Source organism: Rhinoraja longicauda, chromosome 19 (assembly GCF_053455715.1).
Source record: "Rhinoraja longicauda isolate Sanriku21f chromosome 19, sRhiLon1.1, whole genome shotgun sequence".
Lineage (NCBI taxonomy): Eukaryota > Metazoa > Chordata > Chondrichthyes > Rajiformes > Arhynchobatidae > Rhinoraja > Rhinoraja longicauda.
The window spans coordinates 6706995-6734256 of record NC_135971.1 but is presented as its reverse complement, the minus strand read 5'-3'; the positions used below and the strand labels follow the sequence as shown (position 1 = coordinate 6734256).

The 27262-nt window shown below is 51.3% G+C and overlaps 2 protein-coding genes across 2 annotated transcripts in view; both read left to right on the top strand.

Moving 5' to 3' along the window:
- Window positions 1-27262, top strand: part of LOC144602510 (uncharacterized) — a 376398-nt gene that overhangs the window by 251648 nt on the left and 97488 nt on the right. The gene's annotated exons all lie outside the window — the stretch shown is intronic.
- On the top strand, window positions 5666-14420 carry LOC144602512 (nuclear factor 7, brain-like). Its single transcript, XM_078415641.1, has 6 exons — window positions 5666-6310; window positions 6680-6775; window positions 6865-7098; window positions 8077-8099; window positions 9029-9147; window positions 13688-14420. Exons 1-6 carry the CDS (start codon window positions 5900-5902, stop codon window positions 14218-14220), a joined length of 1416 nt encoding a protein of 471 aa, XP_078271767.1. The 5' UTR covers window positions 5666-5899; the 3' UTR covers window positions 14221-14420.

Sequence of the window (27262 nt, the reverse complement as noted above, 5' to 3'; positions counted from 1 at the left end):
AATCCCCATTTGTGGTGCCCTCCCCTAATTGACCATTTACCCGTGCTCTCCCGTAATTACCATATAACCATATAATCACCATATAACAACTACAGCACGGAAATAATTAGAGGATTGGACACATTAGAGGCAGATAACATGTTCCCAATGTTGGGGGAGTCCAGAACAAGGGGCCACCGTTTGAGAATAAGGGGTAGGCCATTTAGAACGGAGATGAGGAAGAACTTTTTCAGTCAGAGAGTGGTGAAGGTGTGGAATTCTCTGCCTCAGAAGGCAGTGGAGGCCAGTTCGTTGGATGCTTTCAAGAGAGAGCTGGATAGAGCTCTTAAGGATAGCGGAGTGAGGGGGTATGGGGAGAAGGCAGGAACGGGGTACTGATTGATAGTGATCAGCCATGATCGCATTGAATGGCGGTGCTGGCTCGAAGGGCTGAATGGCCTACTCCTGCACCTATTGTCTATTGTCTATTGAAACAGGCCCGTTCGGCCCTACCAGTCCACGCCGACCACTCTCTCTGACCTAGTCTCATCTACCTGCTCTCAGACCATAACCCTCTAATCCCCTCTTATCCATATACCTATCCAATTTACTCTTAAATAATAAAATCGAGCCTGCCTCCACCACTTGCACCGAAAGCCCATTCCATACAGCCACCACCCTCTGAGTAAAGAAGTTACCCCTCATGTTACCCCTAAACTTTTGTCCCTCAATTCTGAAGCTATGTCCCCTTGTTGGAATCTTCCCCACTCTCAAAGGGAAAAGCCTACCCATGTCAACTCTGTCCGTCGCTCTTAAAATGTAAAAAACCTCTATCAAGTCCCCCTTCGACCTTCTACGCTCCAAAGAATAAAGACCCAATCTGTTCAACCTCTCTCTGTAGCCCAAGTGCTGAAACCCAGGCAACATTCTAGTAAATCTCCTCTGTACACTCTCCATTTTGTCGACATCCTTCCTATAATTTGGCGACCAGAACTGCACACCATACTCCAGATTCGGCCTCACCAATGCCCTGTACAATTTTAACATTACATCCCAACTTCTATATTCGATGCTCTGATTTATAAAGGCAAGCATACCAAACGCCTTCTTCACCACCCTATCCACATGAGATTCCACCTTCAGGGAACAATGCACAGTTATTCCCAGATCCCTCTGTTCCACTGCATTCCTCAATTCCCTACCATTTACCCTGTACGTCCTATTTTGATTTGTCCTACCAAAATGCAGCACCTCACACTTATCAGCATTAAACTCCATCTGCCATCTTTCAGCCCACCCTTCCAAAAGGCCCAAGTCTCTCTGTAGACTTTGAAAATCTACTTCATTATTAACTACACCACCTATCTTAGTATCATCTGCATACTTACTAATCCAATTGGCCACACCATCATCCAGATCATTAATGTAAATGACAAACAACAGTGGACCCAACACAGATCCTTGGGGTACTCCACTAGACACTGGCCTCCAACCTGACATACAGTTGTCAACCATTACCCTCTGGTATTTCCCAATCAGCCATTGTTGAATCCATCTTGCAACCTCACTATTAATACCCAACGATTTAACCTTCTTAATCAACCTTCCATGTGGAACCTTGTCAAATGCCTTACTGAAGTCCATATAGACAACATCCACAGCCTTGCCCTTATCAATTTCCCTGGTAACCTCTTCAAAAAATTAAAGAAGATTAGTCAAACATGACCTTTCAGGCACAAATCCATGTTGACTGTTTCTAATCAGGCCTTGTTTATCCATGTGATTATATATATTGTCCCGAAGTATCTTTTCCATTAATTTTTCCACCACAGACGTCAAACTAACAGGTCTATAATTGCTAGGTTTACTTTTAGAACCTTTTTTAAACAAAGGCACAACATGCGCAATGCGCCAATCTTCCGGCACCAACCCCGTTTCTAATGACATTTGAAATATTTCCGTTATAGCCCCTGCTATTTCTGCATTAACTTCCCTCAATGTCCGAGGGAACATCCTATCAGGACCTGGAGGCTTATCCACTTTTATATTTTTCAAAAGTGTCCGTACCTCCTCTTCTTTGATCCTCATAATTTCCATCACTACTCTACTTGTTTCGCTTACCTCACATAATTCAATATCCTTCTCCTCGGTGAATACCGAAGAAAAGAAATTGTTTAATATCTCCCCCATTTCTTCCGGCTCAGCACATAGCTGTCCACCCTGACTCTCTAATGGACCAATTTTATCCCTCGCTATCCTTTTGCTATTGACATATCTGTAGAACCCCTTGGGGTTTACTTTACATTACTTGCCAAAGCAACCTCATATCTTTTTTTTGCTTTTCTAATTTCCTTCTTAAGATTCCTTTTACATTCTTTATATTCCTCAAGAACCTCATTTACTCCCTGCCGCTTATATTTATTGTATATCTCCCTCTTTTTCTGAACCAAGTGTCCAATTTCCCTGGAAAACCACGGCTCTTTCAAATTATTATTCTTTCCTTTCCACCGAACAGGGACATAAAGACTCTGTACTCTCAAAATTTCACTTTTAAATATCCTCCATTTCTCTATTATATCCTTTTCATAAAACAAAATGTCCCATTTCACTCCTTTTAAATCAATAGACAATAGATAATAGACAATAGGTGCAGGAGTAGGCCATTCAGCCCTTCGAGCCAGCACCGCCATTCAATGCGATCATGGCTGATCACTCTCAATCAGTACCCCGTTCCTGCCTTCTCCCCATACCCCCTCACTCCGCTATCCTTAAGAGCTCTATCCACCTCTCTCTTGAAAGCATCCAACGAACTGGCCTCCACTGCCTTCTGAGGCAAAGAATTCCACACCTTCACCACTCTCTGACTGAAAAAGTTCTTCCTCATCTCCGTTCTAAATGGCCTACCCCTTATTCTTAAACTGTGGCCCCTTGTTCTGGACTCCCCCAACATTGGGAAGATGTTTCCTGCCTCTAATGTGTCCAATCCCCTAAGGGCGGCACGGTAGCGCAGCGGTAGAGTTGCTGCTTTACAGCGAATGCAGCGCCGGAGACTCAGGTTCGATCCTGACTACGGGTGCTGCACTGTAAGGAGTTTGTACGTTCTCCCCGTGACCTGCGTGGGTTTTCTCCGAGATCTTCGGTTTCCTCCCACACTCCAAAGACCTACAGGTATGTAGGTTAATTGGCTGGGTAAAATGTAAAAATTGTCCCTAGTGGGTGTAGGATAGTGTTGATGTACGGGGATCGCTGGGCGGCACGGACTTGGTGGGCCGAAAAGGCCTGTTTCCGGCTGTATATATATGATATGATATGATATGATATCTTATATGTTTCAATAAGATCCCCCCTCATCCTTCTAAATTCCAGTGTATACAAGCCCAATCGCTCCAGCCTTTCAACATACGACAATCCTTTCTCATCTCCTCAAAATTAGCCTTTCTTCAATCCAAAATCTCAACCCTTGGTCCAGATTTGACCTTCTCCATAATTATATTGAAACCAATGGCATTGTGATCACTAGACCCAAAGTGCTCCTCAACATATACCTCCGTCACCTGACCCGTCTCATTTCCCAACAGGAGGTCCAACACTGCCGCTTCTCTGGTAGGTACCTCTACGTATTGCTGCAAAAAACTATCCTGCACACATTTTACAAACTCCAAACCATCCAGCCCTTTAACAGAATGTGATTCCCAGTCTATGTACGGAAAATTGAAATCACCCACAATCACTACTCTGTGCTTACTACTAATATCTGCTATCTCCTTACATATTTGCTCTTCCAATTCTCGTTCCCTATTTGGCGGTCTATAATACACCCCTATAAGTGTTGCTAAGCCTTTCTCATTTCTGAGTTCCACCCAAACAGCCTCCCTAATCGAGCCTTCTAGTCTATCCTGCCAAAGCACTGCTGTGATATCCTCCCTGACAAGCAATGCAACACCCCCACCTCTTGCCCCTCCGATTCTATCACATCTGAAACAATGAAATCCTGGAATATTTAATTGCCAATCGCAACCCTCCTGCAACCATGTTTCACTGATCGCCACAACATCATACTTCCAAATGTCAATCCAGGCTCTAAGCTCATCCACCTTTCTTACAATGCTCCTAGCATTAAAATATACACATTTAAGGGACCCATCATTTCTTATTCTCAGTTTATTTCTTTTCACTTCTTTCTCTCCTACATATTGGGTCTGAGTGTTTCCCTTTTCTGCCACCTGCCTCACACACTGCCTATTAGCTATCTGTGTTTGAGTCCCTCCCCCCAAACGTACTAGTTTAAAGCCTCCGCAATTACCTTAGCAAATCTCCCCGCCAGGATATTGGTTGCCCTCTGGACCAGATGCAACCCGTCCTTTTTGTACTGGTCATACTTCCCCCAGAAGAGGTCCCAATGATCCAGAAACTTGAATCCCTGCTCCCTGCACCAGTCCCCCAGCCACGTATTTATCCTCCACCTCACTCCATTCCTATTCTCACTATCGCGTGGCACAGGCAGTAAGCCTGAGATTATCACTTTGGAAGTCCTTTTTTTAAACTCTCTTCCTAGCCCCCTAAATTCTCCTTTCAGGACCTCTTCCCTTATCCTACCTATATTGTTGGTACCTATATGTACCACAACCTCTGGCTCCTCTCCCTCCCTTTTCAGGATATCTTGGACACGTTCAGATACATCCCGGTCACTGGCACCAGGGAGGCAAACTACCATCCGGGTCTCCCGACTGCGTCCACAGATTCGCCTATCTGACCCCCTCACTATAGAGTCCCCTATCACTATCGCTCACTTCTTCCTTTCCCTACCCTTCTGAGCAACAGGGCCGGACTCCGTGCCAGAGGCTCGGCCGCCGTCGCTGCCCCCAGGTAGGCTGTACTGCCCAACAGTACCTAAACAGGAGTATTTATTGCCAAGGGGTACATCCACTGGGGTACTCTCTAGTCCATGCCTCTGCTCCTTGCCCCCCCCTAACCGTGACCCACTTGTCTACCTCCTGTGGTCTTGGAGTGACCACCTCTCTATAACTCCTCTCTATAAACTCCTCACTCTCCCTGACCAGACAGGTCATCAATCTGCCGCTCCAGGTTCCTAATACGGTCCCTTAGGAGCCCCATCTCGTCGCACCTGGCGCAGATGTGGATGTCTGGAAGACTATCAGACTCCCAGATTCCCCACATCCGACACCCAGAACAATAAACTGCCCTGGCACTCATACTCCCGAAACAAAGCCCCGTGCTCGGTTTCTAAACCTACCGCCCGGCCGCTGCTCCAACCGCCCACCCAAAAGAACTGAGTGATCTCCTGGGAGAGGCGAAAAACCGGATTAAAAACCCAGGCTAATTTGGGGGAAAAAATACGGGAAATACCTCTCCGACCCCAAGCTAGGCGATCGAAACTTGTCCGGGAGATCACACAGGTCTTACTCCTTACTATCCCCACACAATATTTCCCAAGCAACACAGCTTGGTGCTGCTGCTGCTGCTGATTGCTGCTACGAATTGCTGCTCTCGAATTCACGTAAACTGGAGGAACGCCAATCCAAATTCTCCAGATAGTCTGCCTGGTCCGTTGAGTTACCCGATCGCTTTGTGTCGTTTATTTGTAAAGCAGCATCTGCAGTTCCTCGTTTGCTCCTGTTGATCAACGTCAGACTGGGCTGCGAGTGGGGGGGGGGGGGGGTCTGGCTCACTGTGCTGCTCTCCGGGGCTGGAGGGGTTAACAGCCTCTTGCTGGTGTGTAATCAGTGGCAGATTGCCAGAGGCCCTTCACCCTGAACACTCGCAGCAAAACAACATTATTCAGCACAGAATCAATTCCCCGCGCACTGCAGGGCGTGTCGTTGACAGTTGCAGTTCTGTGCGGTTTCGCAGCTTCCTGAAGGCGGAAGCGTTTTGAACCAAGAAGTTCTCGGAATTAAAAATGGCTTCGAAACACCAGATCCAGAGTTTAACTGAAGAAGCGATTTGTCCCATTTGCCTGGATTTCTTCGCCGATCCGGTTACACTGGAGTGCGGGCACAACTTCTGCCGCTCCTGTATCACACAGAGTTGGGACTGGGAGGGGAGAAACTCCTGCCCAGTATGTAGAGAGGATATTGCAGACCGCGCCCTCAAAGTAAATCGGGCCTTGGCGAGTATGACTGAGAAAGCTCTAGCATTGAGCCTGATCACGGGAGGGAAAGAAAGTAAACTTCTCTGCGAGAAACATCAGGAAGAACTGAAGCTGTTTTGTGAAACCGACAAGAAACTGGTCTGCCTGATCTGCCGAGACGCGCGGGAACACAAGTCCCACAGTTTCATGCCGATTCAGGAAGCTGTTGAAAACTACAAGGTAAAAGCAAACAGAATTTGATCAGCTGATGATTCTTCCTTTCCGCCATTTGCGGACCGCGCTCCCTCGGCGACTGTTCGGTTCACCCAGCCTCCCACCCAAACCAGCCCTTCCCCAGGTACTTGCCCCAGCCACCGCTCGAGATGAAACACCTGTCCCTGTACCTTCTCCCTCACGTCCATGCAGGGACTCCAGCAGTCCTTCCAGGCGAGACAGCCCGCGGCTCTCTGCTGATACGCTCCACGACCCGATGAGTTCTCCAGCAGTTTGTGTCTTTTTGTAAACTTTCATGTGCAGTTCCGTGTCTGCAGTTCATTGGTTCCGTCTGGTCTAATTCTTTTACTCACTGAATCTGAATCTCAATCCCAGGAGCTGATTAAAACTTCCTTGGAGATTCTCACAAAAAATAAATCAGCGGTGGAGGAAATGGAGCAGCGACAGAAAGAGAAGATTTCTGGAGTCCGGGTAAGGTTTCCAGTTTCCCTTCTCTCATCTTGTGCTGTTGTCTTAGATTCCAGGCTCGATAATATTGACCTTCACCTTTCATTTGACAGGAACAGTCACAGAACCTGTTGACCTACATCACATCGGTATTTGCTGAACTGCGCCAGATTCTCAATGAGAAAGAGCGGCTCTTTCTCAAGGATCTCCGGGAAGACGAGGAGAGCGTTCTAAATCCAATGGAGAATAATCTACGAGCGATTCAAGAGGAGATAAACTCTATTCAAAAAAAACTCTTAAAGCTGCAGGAGCGGATGAATCAAACGGACAGTTTGATATTTCTGAAGGTAGGGGGTTACAAATTTAATTTGATTCTCTGACAAAATAGTGGGTAACAGTTTACGATAAATGTCCCAATAATTCAGGGCTGATTGAAACAAACCAGTCGGTAGGGAAGACGAACACCTCATATTTTGAACAGACTACAACCCAACGACATCTACCTTGTATTTTCCCGTTACAGGTAAACCTTATCCCCTTCAGCTCTCCCTGTTCCTTCAACTGTTCCCACAAGCATTTCTTTTCATCCCCAGTCCCCGTCACCACGTTGGTTCCCCTTCTCCAACCGCAGATCCGCCAACCCTTCCTACTGGGAACCCAGCATATTCTCTCCTGTTGATTTCCACCCCATCCCGTCCATTGCATTCCCCATTTATCTCCCTGATCAGATTCCAATTCGGTAACAAGTTTTCTCCCCTTCGCCATCAGCCGCATGGATGTCCATCAGTCTGTCATATGTCCCTCCTCACACAAATTCACCTATCCCTTGCCATTTATTGCCCCAGTTCCTTCCCCTCCCATCTCTTTACCAGCTCCCTCCCATCTATTCCTGAAGATTGAAAGAGCCTCCTGTCCAGACGCGTCATGGGCACATTTCCCTCTTTCACTCTATGCAGCACCTTGTGTCTCCAAATAAATGATTTATTTGTTCTGGGCCATATTACTGCCTCACTCACATTAACACACCCCATTCAATCGCAGGACGAGCTGCATCTTTATCGGGAAGAGAAGTTGTAGTTATCACATTGAGCCAGTCATATTTTCCACGTTGTTCAAGTCTGGTCTTCTCTTAGTCCATCAGTCCAGTATTAAATATACCCTTTACATGTAATTAATACATAATACTGCACTGATTATTATGCGCCGCGCCAGCATTAAATAATGGGATCTGTCGGGAAATTGTAACAATTTGGCTGATATTCCTGCTGTCACGATGTGAACGCTCGGTGTAAATTAATTGATCTTTCTGATGTTTTATATTTCAGGAGGAAACTCGTCAGAAGAGGAGGTGAGACTCTGCACTGTTTTGGTAATTAAGTCAAAAATCGTAGATGCGGGTTTTATAACCGGGTGTATATTTCATGCAGGATAAGTAATAATAATAGTAATAATACATTACATTTATATAGCGCTTTTCATATACTCAAAGACGCTTTACAGGGATTTAGAGAACAGAGGGAAGTGAATAAATAGATAAATAAGTAAACGAACAGAGAAAGGAGACTGAAGGTGAGGTGACCTTCAGTGGTTGAAGGCAGTACTGAACAGGTGAGACTTCAGTGATGTTTTGAATGTGGTGAGTGTGGAGGAGTCTCTGACGGTTTGAGGTAGTGAGTTCCATAGGGTGGGAGCAGCGATGGAGAAAGCCCTGTCCCCCCAGGATCTGAGTTTGGTCCGGATGTGGGGGGATAGGAGATTGGCAGCAGCAGAGCGGAGGGTGCAGGTGGGAGTGTGCCTGTGGAGGAGGTCGGTCAGGTTGGATGGGGCCAGGTTATGGAGGATTTTGTACTGGATTCTCTGGGGGATGGGGAGCCAGTGGAGTTTGTAAAGGACGGGGTGATATGGTCACGGATCGGGGTGTGGGTGAGTAGACGGGCAGCGGAGTTTTGAATGTATTGAAGTTTACTGATGATTTTTGAGGGTGCGCCATAGAGGAGGCTGTTGCAGTAGTCCAGACGGGAGGTGATGAAGGCGTGGATGAGGGTTTCTGCAGCTGTGGAGGAGAGGCATGGACGGAGACGGGCAATGTTTTTGAGGTGGAAGAAGGCTGTCTTTGTGATGTGTTTGTCGAAGGAGAGGGTTTGGTCAAAGATGATTCCAAGATTCCGGATGTGAGGGGAGGTGGATACTGGGAGACCATCACTATTGAGGATGAAGTTTTGCGTGGATTTGGTGAGCGTTTTTGGACCAATGATGATGATTTCAGATTTGTTGCAGTTGCAGTGATGATTGGCACACGCTGTCAGTAGCAGACGGTGCCCTGGACGTTGGAAAGTTCGATCACCCATTTTTGTTGAACACTGTGATCAGCAAGGTGCCCGACAGCATTAAGAGAGGTAAAAACTTTTTTTAAAACCGTTATAGTTGTTTAAGTATTAATTACCTGTCCAGTGTATATTTAATACAGGACTGGGCTCTTCAACTGCCTCTGGTTCCAGGCATGAATTACTTCCTTTGTCCAACAGGGGTCCCCCTCACTTCACGGGTCCTTTTGAGGATGGCAGGCAGTGACTAGTGGGGTGCCGCAAGGCTCGGTGCTGGGAGCCCTGTTATTTACAATATATATCAACGATTTACACGAAGGAATTAAATGTAACATGTCCAAGTTTGCGGATGACACATAGAAACATAGAAACATAAAAAATAGGTGCAGGAGTAGGCCATTCTGCCCTTCGAGCCTGCACCGCCATTCAATATGATCATGGCTGATCATCCAGCTCAGTACCCTGTACCTGCCTTCTCTCCATACCCCCTGATCCCTTTAGCAAAAAGGGCCACATCTAACTCCCTCTTAAATATAGCCAATGAACTGGCCTCAACTACCTGCTGTGGCAGAGAATTCCAGAGACTCACCACTCTCTGTGTGAAGATATGTTTTCTCATCTCGGTCCTAAAAGACTTCCCCCTTATCCTTAAGCTGTGACCCCTGGTTCTGGACTCCCCCAACATCGGGAACAATCTTCCCGCATCTAGCCTCTCCAACCCCTTAAGATTTTTATATGTTTCTATAAGATCCCCCCTCAGTCTTCTAAATTCTAAATCCCCCCTCAGTCAGGGATCAATCTGGTGAACCTTCTCTGTACTCCCTCTAAGGCAAGAACGTCTTTCCTCAAGTTAGGAGACCAAAACTGCACACAATACTCCAGGTGCGGTCTCACCAAGGCCCTGTACAACTGCAGCAGAACCTCCCTGCTCCTAAACTCAAATCCTCTTGCTATGAATGCCAACATACCATTCGTTTTCTTCACTGCCTGCTGCACCTGCATGCTTGCTTTCAATGACTGGTGCACCATGACACCCAGGTCACGTTGCATCTCCCCTTCTCCCAATCTGTCACCATTCAGGTAATACTCTGCTTTCCTGTTCTTGACGCCAAAGTGGATAACCTCACATTTATCCACATTATATCGCATCTGCCATGCATTTGCCCACTCGCCTAATCTATCCAAGTCACTCTGCAGCCTCCTAGCATCCTCCTCGCAGCTAACACTGCCACCCAGCTTCGTGTCATCCGCATCAGCGGGATGGCAGTGTGAGCAGTAAGGCAGATTATTATTTGAATGGTGTCAGATTGGCTGGAATTGGCAAGCACGAAGGGCCGAGTGGCCTAATCCTGCCCTGATGTTCTATGTTTCTATATTTCTATGTTTCACTGATACCCTCTTGCATTTAATGTCCGTATAACATGCCTTGGAATTATTTTCAAATCCGACTCGCCAAGTATTCTTCATTGTGTGGGATGGAAATACAGATGCTGGTATAAACCGAAGATAGACAAAAAATGCTGGAGTGACCAGTTGGACAGGCAGCATCTCTAGAGAGAAGGGATGAGAGATATTTCGGGTCGAGACCCTCCTTCAGATTGAGAGTCAGTGGAGAGGGAAACTATACATATGGATTTGAGAGAGAGAGAGAGAGAGAGAGAGAGAGAGAGAGAGAGAGAGAGAGAGAGAGAGAGGAAATCTCTCTCTCTCTCTCTCTCTCTCTCTCTCTCTCTCCCTCTCTCCCTCTCTCCCTCTCCCTCCCTCCCTCCCTCCCTCCCTCCCTCCCTCCCTCCCTCTCCCCCCCCCCCCTCCCCCCCTCCCCCCCTCCCTCTCTCCCTCTCCCTCTCTCACCCTTCAGTCCCATCATTCTACCCAACACCATTTCCTGCCTAATGCGGATTTCCTCCAGTTCCTCTGTCACCCTAGGATCTCTGGCCACTAGAACATCTGGGAGATTGTTTGTATCTTCCTCAGTGAAGACAGATCCAAAGTGCCGGTTCCACTTGTCTGCCATTTTCTTGTTCCCCATAATAAATTCCCCCGCTTCAGTCTTCAAGGGACCCACATTTGCCTTGACAATTTTTTTCCTCTTTACATACCTAAAAATGTATGTAGAGATGTCAGTTCACTGAGCACAACCACAGTACACACAACAGACGAGCTGTTGGATGAACGTTGTTACTAAAGTGAACACTCTGGCGTTGGGTTCAACGCGCCGCGGGCAGTCCAAAAACAGAGCATGTCTGGTGAAAGTAAATCGGTAAATTGTATTCTCTAACCGGTCTTGCTGGTGCCCGCAAAGCTCAGGAAGCAGGTTCTCCATTTCTAGATTTTGCTCACAGACCAAGCAGTCGCGTGTTTCCCGTAGTATGCTGGCATCTAAATGATGTTCAGCGTGTTGTCCCTGCTGTTGGATGTTGGTGGAGTTGCGCGCGGTCCTGATGCCAATTTGCAGGAAGCGCAGTCCGTCATTCCCGTTCTGGATTCTCCTCCCTGCTCTCCCGCAAACCCGAAACTCCTGCCACTGACACCATTTATACCTCACGCTGCCTCGGCAAGGCCAGCAGCATAATCAAGGACCAGTCTCACCCTGGCCACTCCCTCTTCTCCCCTCTCCCACCAGGCAAGAGGTACAGAAGTGTGAAAACGCACACCTCCCGATTCAGGGACAGTTTCTTCCCAGCTGTTATCAGGGAACTGAATCATCCTACCACAACCAGAGAGCAGTGCTGAACTACTATCTTCCACGTTGGTGACATTGCACTAAACATTATTCCCACATCATGTATCTGCAAACGTATTGATTGTAATCATGTATTGTCTTTCTACTGACTGGTTAGCACTCAACAAAATATTTTCCCTGTACCTTGGTAAACTGTAACTCCTCTTCCGACACCTCCAATCCCACGCGGTCCCCTCCTTTCCTCGCTCCTCCAGTCCGCTTCATCCTACCCGCCTAACACGGCTCCTTATCACAGTCACAATAAAACTTTATTAGCCAAGTATGTTTTGCAACATACGAGAACCTTCATTTGCCATACAGTCATAACAGTAAAAAGCAACAGGACGCACAAAATACATTTTAACGTAAACATCCACCACAGTGACCCCTCCACATTCCTCACTGTGATGGAAGGTGAAAAACAGTTCAATCTCTCCCTGCTTTGTCCTCCAGCGGTCGGGGGCTCGAACCTTCTGTGACCAGATGTGTCCATGATCCCAGATCCCACATTTTAAGGCAGAGATAGCTGGATTCTGGGTTAGTACAGGTGTCAGAGGTTATAGGGAGAAGGCAGGAGAAAGGGGTTAGGAGCGAGAGATAGCCCAGCCACTATTGAATGGTGGAGCAGACTTGATGGGCCGAATGGCCTCATTCGAATACTTTCAATTATGACATTATGACCTTATGACTGTCCAAATTCACCTGATAACACAGCCCTTCAGACCTGATGAAGTTGTTGTAAACCCTTTTCCACCCACTCCAATTGACTAACAAACCCACCCTTCCCTTTGTCTCACCCTCCACTCAAAAAACACAGGAGCAGGTCATCTGGCCCCTCGTGTCTGCCCCCTTTCACTGTGATCATAACGGCCCCACCACGCACCTCTACCTCCTCTTTAACAACCTCAAATTACCACTCACCTCTATATCCTCCTGCTCCGATCTGCCTCCATATCTGAATAACCCGCTTCGTTCCCCCATCGTATAGGAGCAAAGAGGTCCTTCTACAGTTGTACCGGGCCCTGGTGAGACCGCACCTGGAGTACTGTGTGCAGTTTTGGTCTCCAAATTTGAGGAAGGATATTCTTGCTATGGAGGGCGTGCAGCGTAGGTTCACTAGATTAATTCCCGGAATGGCGGGACTGTCGTATGTTGAAAGGCTGGAGCGATTGGGCTTGTATACACTGGAATTTAGAAGGATGAGGGGGGATCTTATTGAAACATATAAGATAATTAGGGGATTGGACACATTAGAGGCAGATAACATGTTCCCAATGTTGGGGGAGTCCAGAACAAGGGGCCACAGTTTGAGAATAAGGGGTAGGCCATTTAGAACGGAGATGAGGAAGAACTTTTTCAGTCAGAGGGTGGTGAAGGTGTGGAATTCTCTGCCTCAGAAGGCAGTGGAGGCCAGTTCGTTGGATGCTTTCAAGAGAGAGCTGGATAGAGCTCTTAAGGATAGCGGAGTGAGGGGGTATGGGGAGAAGGCAGGAACGGGGTACTGATTGATAGTGATCAGCCATGATCGCATTGAATGGCGGTGCTGGTTCGAAGGGCTGAATGGCCTACTCCTGCACCTATTGTCTATTGTCTATTGTCTATTGTCTATCCCCACCGCAATCTGGCAATCCTCCTCACTCTCCGCACTCGTCTCCCCCGTGCACCCTCCCCCACCTCACGAAATTCCCCTCTCCATCCCTGGATTAAAAACTCCGGGGGAGATGTCTGTTGGCCCCCCGATGTGGTCGTGGGTGAAGCCCCGGGCGGGGTTTCAGTTGTCCGCCCGCCTGTGCCCGAGGCCGAGCGGCCTCTCCCCCGGTCCCGGGGCCGCGCTGCCCGAGTCTCCCCCCGACCCCCGGGGACTCTCTGATTCTCTGCTTCTCCCCCCAGTCTCCGTCACGCTGGATGTGGACACGGCACATCCGCTGCTCGAGGTGTCTGAGGATCGGAAGAGGGTGAGACTGACCGGGACCCGGAGGAGTCTCCCTGACACCGGGAAGAGGATTACAGTCAGTCTGTGTGTGCTGGGATCGGAGGGATTCACATCGGGGAGACATTACTGGGAGGTGGAGGTGGCGGGGAGTCGGCTCTGGAGTCTGGGAGTCGCCGCAGAGTCTGTGGGGAGGAAGGGATGGGTCACACTGACCCCGGAGACTGGAGTCTGGAGCATCAGGCGGGGGGATGACAGGTTTGTTGCAGATACCTCCTCTCCATCCCCTCTCCCCGCCCGTCCCATCCCCGGGAGGGTGGGAGTTTATCTCAGTTACGAGTCCGGGACCGTTTCATTTTACAACGCGGACACCAAGTCCCATCTCCACACCTCTACTGGGAATAAATTCACGGAGAAACTTTATCCTTTCTTCGGGCCTTGGGATAGAGACCAGTGGGTGAGAATCTGCTCCGGTTCCGCTCCGGGTGTGTAAAAGGATCGGGTCCCGGGACCGGCGTCAGGAGCGGGGCTCAGGGGCTGTGGGGCAGAAACCCGGTGGGCAACAAGTCGGCGCTGAACGGCTCCCATTTAATCCCCAAACTGCAACATGACCTCGCAACTTCCATCCTCAATACTCTGACTGATGAAGGCCAATGTGCCAAAAGCCTTTTTGACCGCCTTATCTACATGCGACTCGACCTTCATGGAACCATGCCCCTGAACTCCTAGATCCCTCTGCTCTACAACACTCCCCAGAGGACTACCGTTCACTGTGTGGGTCCTGCCCTTGTTCGACGTCACAAAATGCAACACCTCATTACAACATCGCAGGCTCCAGTCTGCAACCCGCTGGCGCGCACATCACCCGCTGTGGCTCAGCTCACGTTTGTAACTTTTCACCTTTAACTTGACGTTTAATAAAGTCTTTAAAACATAACCCGCGTTTGAGTTCTCTCCGTGTCTCCGCGTCACGGTACAGAGATCTCTTCAAACAGCAGACACAAGGATCCGTGGATACTGGTTTTACAAAAGGAAAAAGACACAGAGAGTGCTGGAGTAACTCAGCGGGTCAGGCAGCATCTGTGGAGAACATGGATAGGTGACGTTTCACAGAGTGCTGGAGTAACTGAGCGGGTCAGGCAGCATCTGTGGAGAATATGGATAGGTGACGTTTCACAGAATGCTGGAGTAACTCAGCGGGTCAGGCAGCATCTATGGAGAACACAGTTATCCATGTTCTCCGGAGTTGGTGCCTGACCCGCTGAGTTACTCCAGCAGTTTTGTGTCCTTTTGTCATTTATGTTTCGTTTATAGTATTTGGTTGTAGAGACACGGCACAGAAACAGGCCCTTCGGTCCACCGTGTCCGTGCCGATCAGCGATCACCCTGTACAATAACTCTATCCGACGCACTAGGGACAATTTGCAATTTTACCGAAACAAATTAACTACAAACCTGCTGGCTGGAAACCGGAGCACCCGGAGAAAACCCACTCGGTCACAGGTACATACTCCGTACTGACAGCACCCGTAGTCAGGATTGAACCTGGGTCTTTGGCGCTGTGAGGCAGCAACACTACCCGCTGCACCGCTGTGCCGACCCTGGTTTAGGTTTGGAGATACAGAATGGAAACAGGCCCTTCGGCCCATCGTCTCCACGCCGCCCATCGATCACCCGTTCACACACTCGTTCTATGATATCCCACACTCTCATCCTCTCCTAATAGGGGGGACATTTACAGAGGGCCGATTAATCCTCACGTCTCTGGGGTGTGTGGGGGTGGGGGAGGGGGGGGAGCACCCGGTGAAACCCCACGCGGTCACGGGGAGAACGTACAAGCTCTGTACAGACAGCACCCGAGGACGGGATGGAACCCGGGTCTCTGGCGCTTTGAGGCAACAGCTCTACCCGCTGCGCCGCCCCCGGTGTGGGGCATCTGACCGCGACCAGGGGTCCCGGGTACAGGGCAGGGGGTGGGGGGAGTGGAGCTGGGGACGGGGTTACTTGTGGAAGCGGTTGAGGGCTGAGGGAGGGAGGGAGAGGGTGGGAGCCGCCATCTTCGGCTGCTTCTGCGCCTTCACCTTCTGCTCCACACTCCTCCGCACCCGGTCCTGTGGGCAGAGCGGCCCGTTAGACGGCAACCCCAGACCCCAGACCCCCGGGGGAGGGGTACACGGTGACCGCCCTCCCCTCACCCCGTCACCAACATACCCCACTCACTCCACCCCCGCTCACCCCCTCTCCCCTCACATCCTCCCCCCTTTCCCTCCTCGCCCCCACACCCTCCGAACCCCCCTCCGACTACCACTGCTTCCCCTCACTCATCCTCCCTCCCTCTCACCCTCTCTTTCCCCTCACCCGCTCCGTACCCCTCACCCCTCCCACTTTGCTCCACCCCACTCCCTCTTCCCCAACACCCTCTCCCTCTCCCCATCCCCTCTCTCCCTCTCCCCATCCCCTCTCTCCCTCTACCCCCTCCATCACTCTCCCCCTCCCCCACTCCCTCCCTACCCCCACTCTCTCCCTCCATCTCCCTACCTCACTCACTACCCCCCCACCATCTCCCCCCTCTCCCAACCCACCCTCCCTCCCCCCTCACCCTCCCCCTCACCCTCCCCCCATCCTATCTCTCCCTCTCCCTCACCCTCTCCCTCCCCCTCTCCCTCTCCCTCCCCCTCTCCCCCTCCCTCACCCTCCCCCCATCCCCTCTCTCCCCTCCCTCCTCCCTCCCCCGTCCTCCTCCCTCACTCTCTCCTCCCTCTCACACTCTCCCCTCCCCATCCCATCCCTCCCTCACCCTCCCTCCCCATCCACCCTCACCCTCTCCCCTCCCCTCTCCCTCACCCTCCCTCACCCACTCCCCTCTCCCCTCCCTCACTCTCTCCTCCGCATCACTCCCTCCCCCCTCCCTCACCCTCTCCCCTCCCACCCTTTCCCCCTCACCCTCTCCCTCCCCCCTCCCTCACCCCATCTCTCCCTCCCTCACCATCTCCCCTCACCCCCTCTCACCCTCTCCCTCCCTCACCCCATCTCTCCCTCCCTCACCCCCTCCCATCACCCCCTCTCACCCTCTCCCTCCCTCTCCCTCCCACCCCCCTCACCCTCCGGTCGCCGCTGGCCACCAGCTTCTTCCTGCGCTCCAGGTTCCCGCTGGAGCTGCGGCCCTTCATCCGCCGCCTGGGCTCAAACTTGTCCGTTTCCGTGGGGTCGTAGCCCTGTGGGGGGTGGGGGGGGGGGGGGGGGCACGGCAGGGGGGTCATGGGAGGTGGGGGGAAGGGGGACGGGGAGAGGGTTTCGGGGGGGGGTGGGACTAACACCGGGCGCTGCTCCCTGTCGCGTTGCCTCTGCCCAGGGCAGTGGGTCGGAGCTGGAGAGGGTCGTGGGAGGGGGGGATAGTGGGAGAGGGTGGGGGGGGGGGATAGAGGGAGAGGGTGGGGGGGGGGTACAGTGAGGGGGTTCAGGGGGAGGGGACTCTAACACTCACCGGGCGCTGCACCCTGTCGCGGTGCCTCTTTTCCAGGGAAAGGGGGTCGACCTGCCTCAGGCGCTCCGGCTCCAGTGAGATCAGCTCCGGCTGCAGCTGCAACACAGGCAGGGTCCGCGACACGCAGAGAGACCCCCACCCTCACATGGGGAACCCCCCCTTCCCCTATCACCCGCATAGGGGGGCAACTCCCCCCCCCCCACATACACACATACAACCCCCCCGAACACACAGCCCCCCACACGCACACTCACAGAGGCCCCCCACACACACAGAGACGTCTCACACAGACTCCCCGACACACACACACATACATACGCCTCTCCCCCCTCCACACACACAGCCCCCACACACACACACACAGACCCCACACACACACAGAGACGCCTCACACAGAGACCACCCCACACACACACATACATACGCCTCTCCCCCCCCACACACACACACAGCCCCCCCACACACACACAGCCCCCCCCCCACACACACACACAGCCCCCCCACACACACACACACAGCCCCCCCCACACACACAGACCCCCCCCCACACACACACACATACATACGCCTCTCCCCCCCACACACACACAGCCCCCACCCACACACACACAGACCCCCCCCACAAACACACATACTCACAGAGGCTGCCCTCACACAGATACCCCTACACACAGACCCCCCACACACACACACAGACCCCTCCCCCACACACACACAGACTCCACACAGACACAGAGACCCCCCCTACACACTGACCCCTCCCCCCCCCACACACACACACACCCAGAGACCCCTACACACAGATCCCCCCCACACACACACACAGACCCCTCCCCCCACACACACACAGACTCCACACAGACACAGAGACCCCCCCTACACACTGACCCCTCCCCCCCACACACACATGCCCCCCACACAGACACAGAGACCCACCACACACACACACAGACCCTCCCACACACACAGACCCCTCCCCCCACACACACAGACACAGCCCCCCCCCACACACAGACCCCTCCCCACACACACACAGAGACCCCGGCCACACACACACAGACCCCCCTCCACACACACACATAGACCCCCCCACCACGCACACACACACAAGCTTCCCACGACACAAAGAAAAACTCCCCCCCCCGCAACTCACACACCGGTTGCAATGTGTACCCCTTTCTTCACACCAACCCACCCCCCCTCACCCTCACACACACACTCCCCTCCCCAGGTTACCCCCTTCCACTCACACCCCCCAGCCCACCTGTCCCTGTCGCACCCACTCCCCCACACATTCATGGTCTTCCCCCCTACACTCCCCCTTCCGCGACCCCCAGCATTTCACCCCCTCCCACCCCTTACCCCTCTCTTGTTTCTTGTGCTCTTCACTTCCGAAGAGCCCACCAGGGAGCAGACTGGAAGGAACACTTTTTACATTTGCTGGGGACAATCTTTACATTTACACCGAGACAATTAACCAACAAACCTGCACGTCTTTGGAGTGCTGGCAGAAAATGGAGCACCCGGAGAAAACCCAGGCAGGTCACGGGGAGAACATAGAAACATAGAAAATAGGTGCAGGAGAAGGCCATTCGGCCTTTCGAGCCTGCACCGCCATTCAATGTGATCATGGCTGATCATCCAACTCAGTATCCCGTACCTGCCTTCTCTCCATACCCCCTGATCCCTTTAGCCACAAGGGCCACATCTAACGCCCTCTTAAATATAGCCAATGAATTGGCCTCAACTACCTTCTGTGGCAGAGAATTCCACAGATTCACCACTCTCTGTGTGAAAAAAAACTTTCTCATCTCGGTCCTAAAAGACTTCCCCATTATCCTTAAACTGTGACCCCTTGTTCTGGACTTCCCCAACATCAGGAACACTCTTCCTGCATCTAGCCTGTCAACCCCTTAAGAATTTTGTAAGTTTCTATAAGATCCCCCCTCAATCTTCTAAATTCCAGCGACTACAAGCCGAGTCTATCCAGCCTTTCTTCATATGAAAGTCCTGCCATCCCAGGAATCAATCTGGTGAACCTTCTCTGTACTCCCTCTATGGCAAGAATGTCTTTCCTCAGATTAGGAGACCAAAACTGTACGCAATACTCCAGGTGTGGTCTCACCAATGCCCTGTACAACTGCAGCAGAACCTCCCTGCTCCTATACTCAAATCCCCTCGCTATGAATGCCAACATACCATTCGCTTTCTTCACTGCCTCACATTTATCCACATTATACTGCATCTGCCATGCCTTTGCCCACTCACCTAACCTATCCAAGTCACATTGCAGCCTCCTAGCATCATCCTCACAGCTAACACTGCCCCCCACCTTCGTGTCATCTGTAAACTTGGAGATGTTGCATTCAATTCCCTCGTCCAAATCATTAATATATATTGTAAATAGCTGGGGGGCCAGCACTGAGCCTTGCGGTACCCCACTAGTCACTGCCTGCCATTCTGAAAAGGACCCGTCTATTCCTACTCTTTGCTTCCTGTCTGCCAGCCAGTTCTCTATCCACATCAATAATGAACCCACAATACCGTGTGCTTTAAGTTTGCATACTAATCTCTTATGTGGGACCTTGTCGAAAGCCTTCTGGAAGTCCAGATATAACACATCCACTGGTTCTCCCTTATCCACTCTACTAGTTACATCCTCGAAAAATTCTATAAGATTTGTCAGACATGATTTACCTTTCATAAATCCATGCTGACTTTGTCCAATGATTTCACCACTTTCCAAATGTGCTGCTATCCCATCTTTAATAACTGACTCTAGCATTTTCCCCACTACCGATGTTAGACTAACTGGTCTGTAATTCCCCGTTTTCTCTCTCCCTCCCTTTTTGAAAAGTGGGGTTACATTAGCTACCCTCCACTCCTCAGGAACTACTCCAGAATCCACAGAGTTTTGAAAAATTATCACTAATGCATCCACTATTTCTGGGGCTACCTCCTTAAGCACTCTGGGATGCAGCCTATCTGGCCGTGGGGATTTATCGGCCTTTAATTCATTCAATTTACCTAACACCACTTCCCGTCAAACCTGGATTTCACTCAGTTCCTCCATCTGATTTGACCCCCGGTCCCCGGCAGATTATTTATGTCTTCCTTAGTGAAGATAGAACCAAAGTAGTTATTCAATTGGTCTGCCATGTCCTTGTTCCCCATGATCAATTCACCTGTTTCTGGCTGCAAGGGACCTACATTTGTTTTAACTAATCTTTTTCTCTTCACATATCTATAAAAGCTCTTGCAGTCAGTTTTTATGTTCCCTGCCAGTTTTCTTTCATAATCTATTTTCCCTTTCCTAATTAAGCCCTTTGTCCTCGTCTGCTGGACTCTGAATTTCTCCCAGTCCTCTGGTAGGCTGTTTTTTCTTGCTAATTTGTAGGCTTCATCTTTTGTTTTGATACTATCCCTAATCTCCCTTGTTAGTCACGGATGCACTACCTTCCCTGATTTATTCTTTTGCCAAACTGGGATGAACAATTGTTGTAGTTCATCCATGCGGTCTTTAAATGCCTTCCATTGCATATCCACCATCAACCCTTTAAGAATCAATTGCCTGTCTATCTTGGCCAATTCATGTCTCATGCCCTCAAAGTTACCTTTCTTTAAATTCAGAACCGTTGTTTCTGAATTAACTAAGTCACTCTCCATCCTAATGAAGAACTCAACCATATTATGATCACTCTTGCCCAAGGGGCCACGCACATCAAGACTGCTAACTAACCCTTCCTCATTACTCAATACCCAGTCTCGAATAGCCTGCTCTCTCGGTGGTTCCTCTACATGTTGGCTTAGAAAACTATCCCGTATACATTCCAAGAAATCCTCTTCCTCAGCACCTCTGCCAATTTGATTCACCCAATCTATATGTAGATTGAAGTCACTAATTATAACTGTTTTACCTTTGTTGCACGCATTTCTAATTTCCTGTTTGATGCCATTCCCAACTCTACTACTACTGTTAGGTGGCCTATACACAACTCCCACTAGCGTTTTCTGCCCCTTAGTGTTTCGCAGCTCTACCCATATCGATTCCACATCCTCCAAGCTAATGTCCTTCCTTTCTATTGCGTTAATCTCCTCTCCAACCAGCAACGCTACCCCACCTCCTTTTCCTTTCTGTCTATCCCTCCTGAATATTGAATATCCCTGGATGTTCAGCTCCCAGCCTTGGTCACCCTGGAGCCATGTCTCCGTAATCCCAACAATATCATATTCATTAATAACTATCTGTACATTCAACTCATCCACCTTTTTCCAAATGCTCCTTGTATTGAGAAACAAAGCCTTCAGGCTTGTTTTTACAACACTCTTACCCCTTATACAATTATGTTGAAAAGTGGCCCTTTTTGATTTTTGCCCTGAATTTGTCTGCCTGCCACTTTTACTTTTCACCTTGCTACCTATTGCTTCTACCCTCATTTTACATCCCTCTGTCTCTCTGCTCATGCTCCCATCCCCCTGCCGCATTAGATTAAACCCACCCAGACAGCACTAGCAAACACTTCCCCAAGGACATTGGTTCCATTCCAGCTCAGGTGCAGACCGTCCTGTTTGTACTGGTCCCACCTCTCCCAGAACTGGTTCCAATGTCCTAGAAATTTGAATCCCTCCCCCTTGCACCATTTTTCAAGCCACGTATTCATCTGAAATATCCTCCTATTTTTACTCTGACTAGCACGTGGCACTGGTAGTAATCCAGAGATTATTACCTTTGAGGTCCTACTTTTAAGTTTATCTCCTAGCTCCCTAAATTCACCTTGTAGGACCTCATTCCGTTTTTTACCTATATCGTTGGTGCCAATGTGCACCACAACAACTGGCTGTTCACCCTCCCCCTCCAGAATGTTCTGCAGCCGCTCAGAGACATCCCTGACCCTTGCACCAGGGAGGCAACTTACCATCCTGGAGTCTCGTTTGTGGCCGCAGAAACGCCTATCTATTCCCCTTACAATTGAATCCCCTATTACTATAGCCCTTCCACTCTTTTTCCTCCCCCCTTTGCCACAGAGCCACCCACGGTGCCATGAACTTGGCTGCTGCTGCCTTCCCCTGATGAGCCATCTCCCCCAACAATATCCAAAATGGCATATCTGTTTAGGAGGGAGATGACCGCAGGGGACTCCTGCACCACCTGCCTACTGCTACGCTGGCTAGTGGCCACCCGTTTCCTTTCCGTCCGCTTATCTTTTACCTGCGGTGTGGCCAACTCACTATACGTGCTATTCACGACCTTCTCAGCATCGTGGATGCTCCAGTATGAGTCCAACCGCAGCTCCAACCGTTCAATGCGGTCTGCCAGAAGCTGCAGCTGGACACACTTCCTGCACACGTAGTCATCAGGGACACCGACAATATCCCTGATCTCCCACATGTTGCAGGATGAGCATTCCACGGGGCCGATCTCACCTGACATGGCTTACCCCCAAATTAAATAAAATCCCTCTTAATCTTTTAAACTGTACCTTTATTAAAAAGCACTGAACCCTTAACTCACTGAACTCTTAACTCACCGGACCCTTAACTCACCGGACCCTTAACTCACCGGACCCTGAACTCACTGAACCCTGAACTCACTGAACCCAGAACTCACCGAACCCTGAACTCACTGAACCCTGAACTAAAAGTACGAACAAAAAAAGCAGAAATACGAACCTGGGGTTACGCCCAATCAGCTGCTTCCTCTAGTCCGCTTCCACCAATCAGCGGCTTCCTCCAGACCACTTCTTTTGAAGTGAGATGGAACGTTTTTAAACCAACGCTGCACCAACCGCTCCCAAGCCCCGCCCACACGCTGCACCAACCGCCCCCAAGCCCCGCCCACACGCTGCACCAACCGCTCCTGGGCCCCGCCCACACGCTGCACCAACCGCTCCTGGGCCCCGCCCACACGCTGCACCAACCGCTCCTGGGCCCCGCCCACACGCCGCACGAGAGAGAGGGAGAGAGAGGGGGAGAGAGGGGGGAGAGGGGGAGAGAGGGGGGAGAGAGGGGGAGAGAGGGGGGGAGAGAGGGGGAGAGAAGGACTTGATGGGCCAAATGGCCAGTTTCTGCGCTGTATCTTTAAGCTAAGCAAAACTAAACTACACTAAACTAGACTAAACTTAACTACACTAAACTACACTAAACTAAACTATGCTAAGCTAAGCTAAGCTAAACTAAACCAAACTAAACCTAACTAAACTACGCTAAGCTAAGCTAAGAGAAGGTAGTTGGGGCAGGTGCTCTAACAAAATTTGAAATATTCTTGGACAGGTACATGGTTAGGAAAGATTTAGAGCAGGGGTGTCAAACTCATTTTCACCCCGGGCCACATCAGCATTATGGTTGCCCTCAAAGGGCCGGTTGTAACTGGCCCCCCTTTTCCCCCACTCTCCCCCCCCCCCCCCCCACCCCCCACATTCAGTTCAGTCTGTGGAATTCTCTGCCATAGAAGGTAGTTGAGGCCAGTTCATTGGCTATATTTAAGAGGGAGTTAGATGTGGCCCTTTTTGCTAAAGGGATCAGGGGGTATGGAGAGAAGACAGGTACAGGCTACTGAGCTGAATGATCAGCCATGATCATATTGAATGGCGGTGCAGGCTCAAAGGGCCGAATGGCCTACTCCTGCACCTATTTTCTATGTTTCTATGTTTCTATTCTCTCCTCCCCAGGCCCACTCTCACTCTCCTCCACCCCTCCTAATCCACCCCTCCTAACCCACCCCCGCCTCCCCCACTCTCTCCACCCCTCACCCCCCTCCCACCCCTACCCTCTCCTCCACCCACCCGCCCCACCTGCATTCTCACCGTCCCCCCCCCACTCTCCCCCTTCCCCCACTAACTTCCCCCCACCACCACCCCCCTTCCCCCCACACTTCCTATCTCCTCCCCTCACCCTCACCTTCCTTTCACTCTCACTGTCCCCTTCCCCCTCACCCACCTTTTCCTCCCTCCCCCCACTCTCCCCTGACCCCCACTGTCCCCCCCTCCCCCTCCTCCACTCTCTCAACCCCCCACCACCCCCCCTGCTGTCCCCTTCCCCTCACCCCTCCCCCTCCCCACCCGCACTCTGCCCTCCTCCCCAGTCCCACTGTCCCTCCCACCCACACTCGCACTCTCACCCACCCCCCCCTTTCCACCACTCTCTCCTACCCAGCCCCACTCTCTCTCCCACTCCTCTCCTCCCCCCACCCTCCCCACCACACACTCGCCCCACCCCCATTCTCACTGCACCTCCCCACCCCCACTGTCCCCTGTCATACAATCATAAACTAACACCAAACAAAAGAAACATCCATCACAGTGAGTCTCCTCCAGTCCCTCCTCACTGTGATGGAAGGCCAGAATGTATTTTCTGTTCCCCTGCCGTCTTCTCCCGCGGTCAGGCTGTTGGGGTTGCCACGTCGGGGCGGTCGGGGCCCACTCTCCCTCCCACCCCCACTCTCTGCGCCTCCCATCCTCCCCCTCCCCCACTCTCCCCTCTTCTCTGACCCCCACTGTTCCCCTTCCCCCCACCCCTCTCTGCTCCTCCCACCCTCCCCCTCCCCCCCACTCTCCCCTCTTCTCTGACCCCCACTGTTCCCCTTCCCCCCACCCCCACTCTCTGCTCCTCCCTCCCTCCCCCTCCCCCCCACTCTCCCCTCTTCTCTGACCCCCACTGTTCCCCTTCCCCCCACCCCCACTCTCTCTCCCCCCCCACCCCTACTCTCTCTTCCCCACCCCCACTCTATCTTCCCCCAACCACCCCACCCCTGCTGCGCCCCTCCCCAGTTCCACTCTCCCCCTACTCTCCTCACCCACTCTCACTCCCCCCCTTCCCCCACTCTCTACTCCCCCCACCCTCACCCCCCTCCTTACCCCCACCCTTCCCTCCACCCACTCGGTCCCCACGTCCACTCCCCTCCGTGGAGCCGTTGGCGGCGAAAGGCACTTACCGAGCGTGCAGGGAGGAGGAAGGAGCTCCGGACTACTCGAGGCGGGCGGCGGCTACTCTGGGAGAGTGGGGAGGGGAGAGAGAAGCGAGGGGAGAGAGGAGAGAGGCGCTGCGGGAGACGAGCACAAGATGGCGCTGCGGGAGGCGCGCACAAGATGGCGGAGCGCGAGGAGGCCGCCATCTTTGTGAAGTCGCGACGGGGCCGTCGGTGGAAGCGGCCGCTGAAGGAAGAGGAGAAGAGGCTGCCCGCTGCGCTCCGGCCTGTGTGCGGTAACGGTGCTGGGGATATAGAGGGATATGGGCCAAACGCAGGCAGGTGGGACTAGCGTGGATGGGGCATCATGGTTGGCATAGGGAGGTTGGGCCGAAAGGCCTGTTTCTGTGCTGTATGAATCTATGCCCATGGGTAGGAAAGGCTTGGTGGGATATGGACCAAATGTGGGCAGGTGGGACTAGCGTAGATGGGATGTCATGGTTCGCATGGGGAAGTTGTTTCTGTGTTGTATGACACTATAACTCTCTGACTCTATGGCATGGGGAAGTTGGGCTGAAAGGCCTGTTTCCGTGCTGTATGACTCTATGCCCATGGATAGGAAAGGTTTGGAAGGGTGTCAGCCAAACACGGGAAGCTGAGACAAGCGTAGGTGGGGCTTCTTGGTCGGCATGGGGAAATTGGGCCGAAGGGCCTGTTTCCGTGCTGTATGACTCGATGACACTAAATGGCACCAGGTGCCTGAGCAATGCGTCTTTGCGAGGTTTCGCAGCCCGCTGAGTTTGCAGAAGAGACAGCACTACATGAGACCACACGAACCACAGTGTAACACTCCAGCAAGCTTAGTACCAGTAGCAATCACAAAACGATGGAGCAACTCAGCGGGTCAGGCAGCATCTCAGGAGAGGAGGAACGGGTGACGTTTCGGGCCGTTCTTCAGACTGATGTCAGGGGAGGTGGAGGGACAAAGATAGGATGTAGTTGGAGACAGGAAGACTAGTGAGAGAACTGGGAAGGAGGAGGGGGGGGGAAGAGAGGGACAGAGGAACTATCAGAAGTTAGAGAAATCAATGTTCATACCGCTGGGCTGCAAGCTGCCCAAACGAAATATGAGATGCTGTTCCTCCAATTTGCGCTGGGCCTCACTCTGACAATGGAGGAGGCCCAGGACAGAAAGGCCACACCGGGAGATCAGGTTGGCTAAGGCGGACCGAGCGAAGGTGTTGAGCGAAACGATCGCCGAGCCTGCGTTTGGTCGCGCGGTTACCAGTAGCAATGCTTGTTTGAGCAAGATGCCAACCAACACTAGAATTTTTTATTTCCAACCACTGTTTGTGTCACTTTTATCTTGAGAAATGCTTCTCCATTGCACGACAACTGCAACTGGTCTTGTTCCTGACTTTAGACAGCATTTTAGATGATGGATTGGTCATATCCTGCATTGATTGCACAACTGACATTGCATTTATTTATTGGATATCTAATATTAGAATTCAACATAAACAACTCTGTGCAGCTGGGTGACTCAATGATTCACAAGACCCCAGGCTATCCTGCTTGCAAAGGGTGATTCTCACATGCAGTAACATGCCACCTTTAGGCAGCAGTAAACAGCTGGAGAAATGGCCCTTCAGCCCATATTGCTGTGGTTGGCTCATAAGGTCATAAGTGATAGGAGTAGAATTAGGCCATTCGGCCCATCAAGTCTACTCTGCCATTCAATCATGGCTGATCTATCTCTCCCTCCTAACCCCATTCTCCTGCCTTCTCCTCATAACCCCTGACACCCACACCAATCAAGAATCTATCCCTGCCTTAACAATATCCATTGGCAGCATTCATAGCATTCTGTGGCAAAGAATTCCACAAGTTCCTCCTCATTTGCTTCCTAAAGGAACGTCCTTTAATTCTGAGGCTATGACCTCTAGTACTAGACTCTCCCACCAGTGGAAACATCCTCTCCACATCTACTCTACCCAGGCCTCGAGAGGCATGTACAAGCAACAATGGGGAGAGAGAGAGAGAGGGAGGCAGGGAGGGAGGGAGAGAGAGAGCGAGAGGGGGGAGTGAGGGAGAGAGAGAGAGAGACAGAGAGAGGGGAGAGAGTGAGGAGGGGGACAGGGAGAGGAA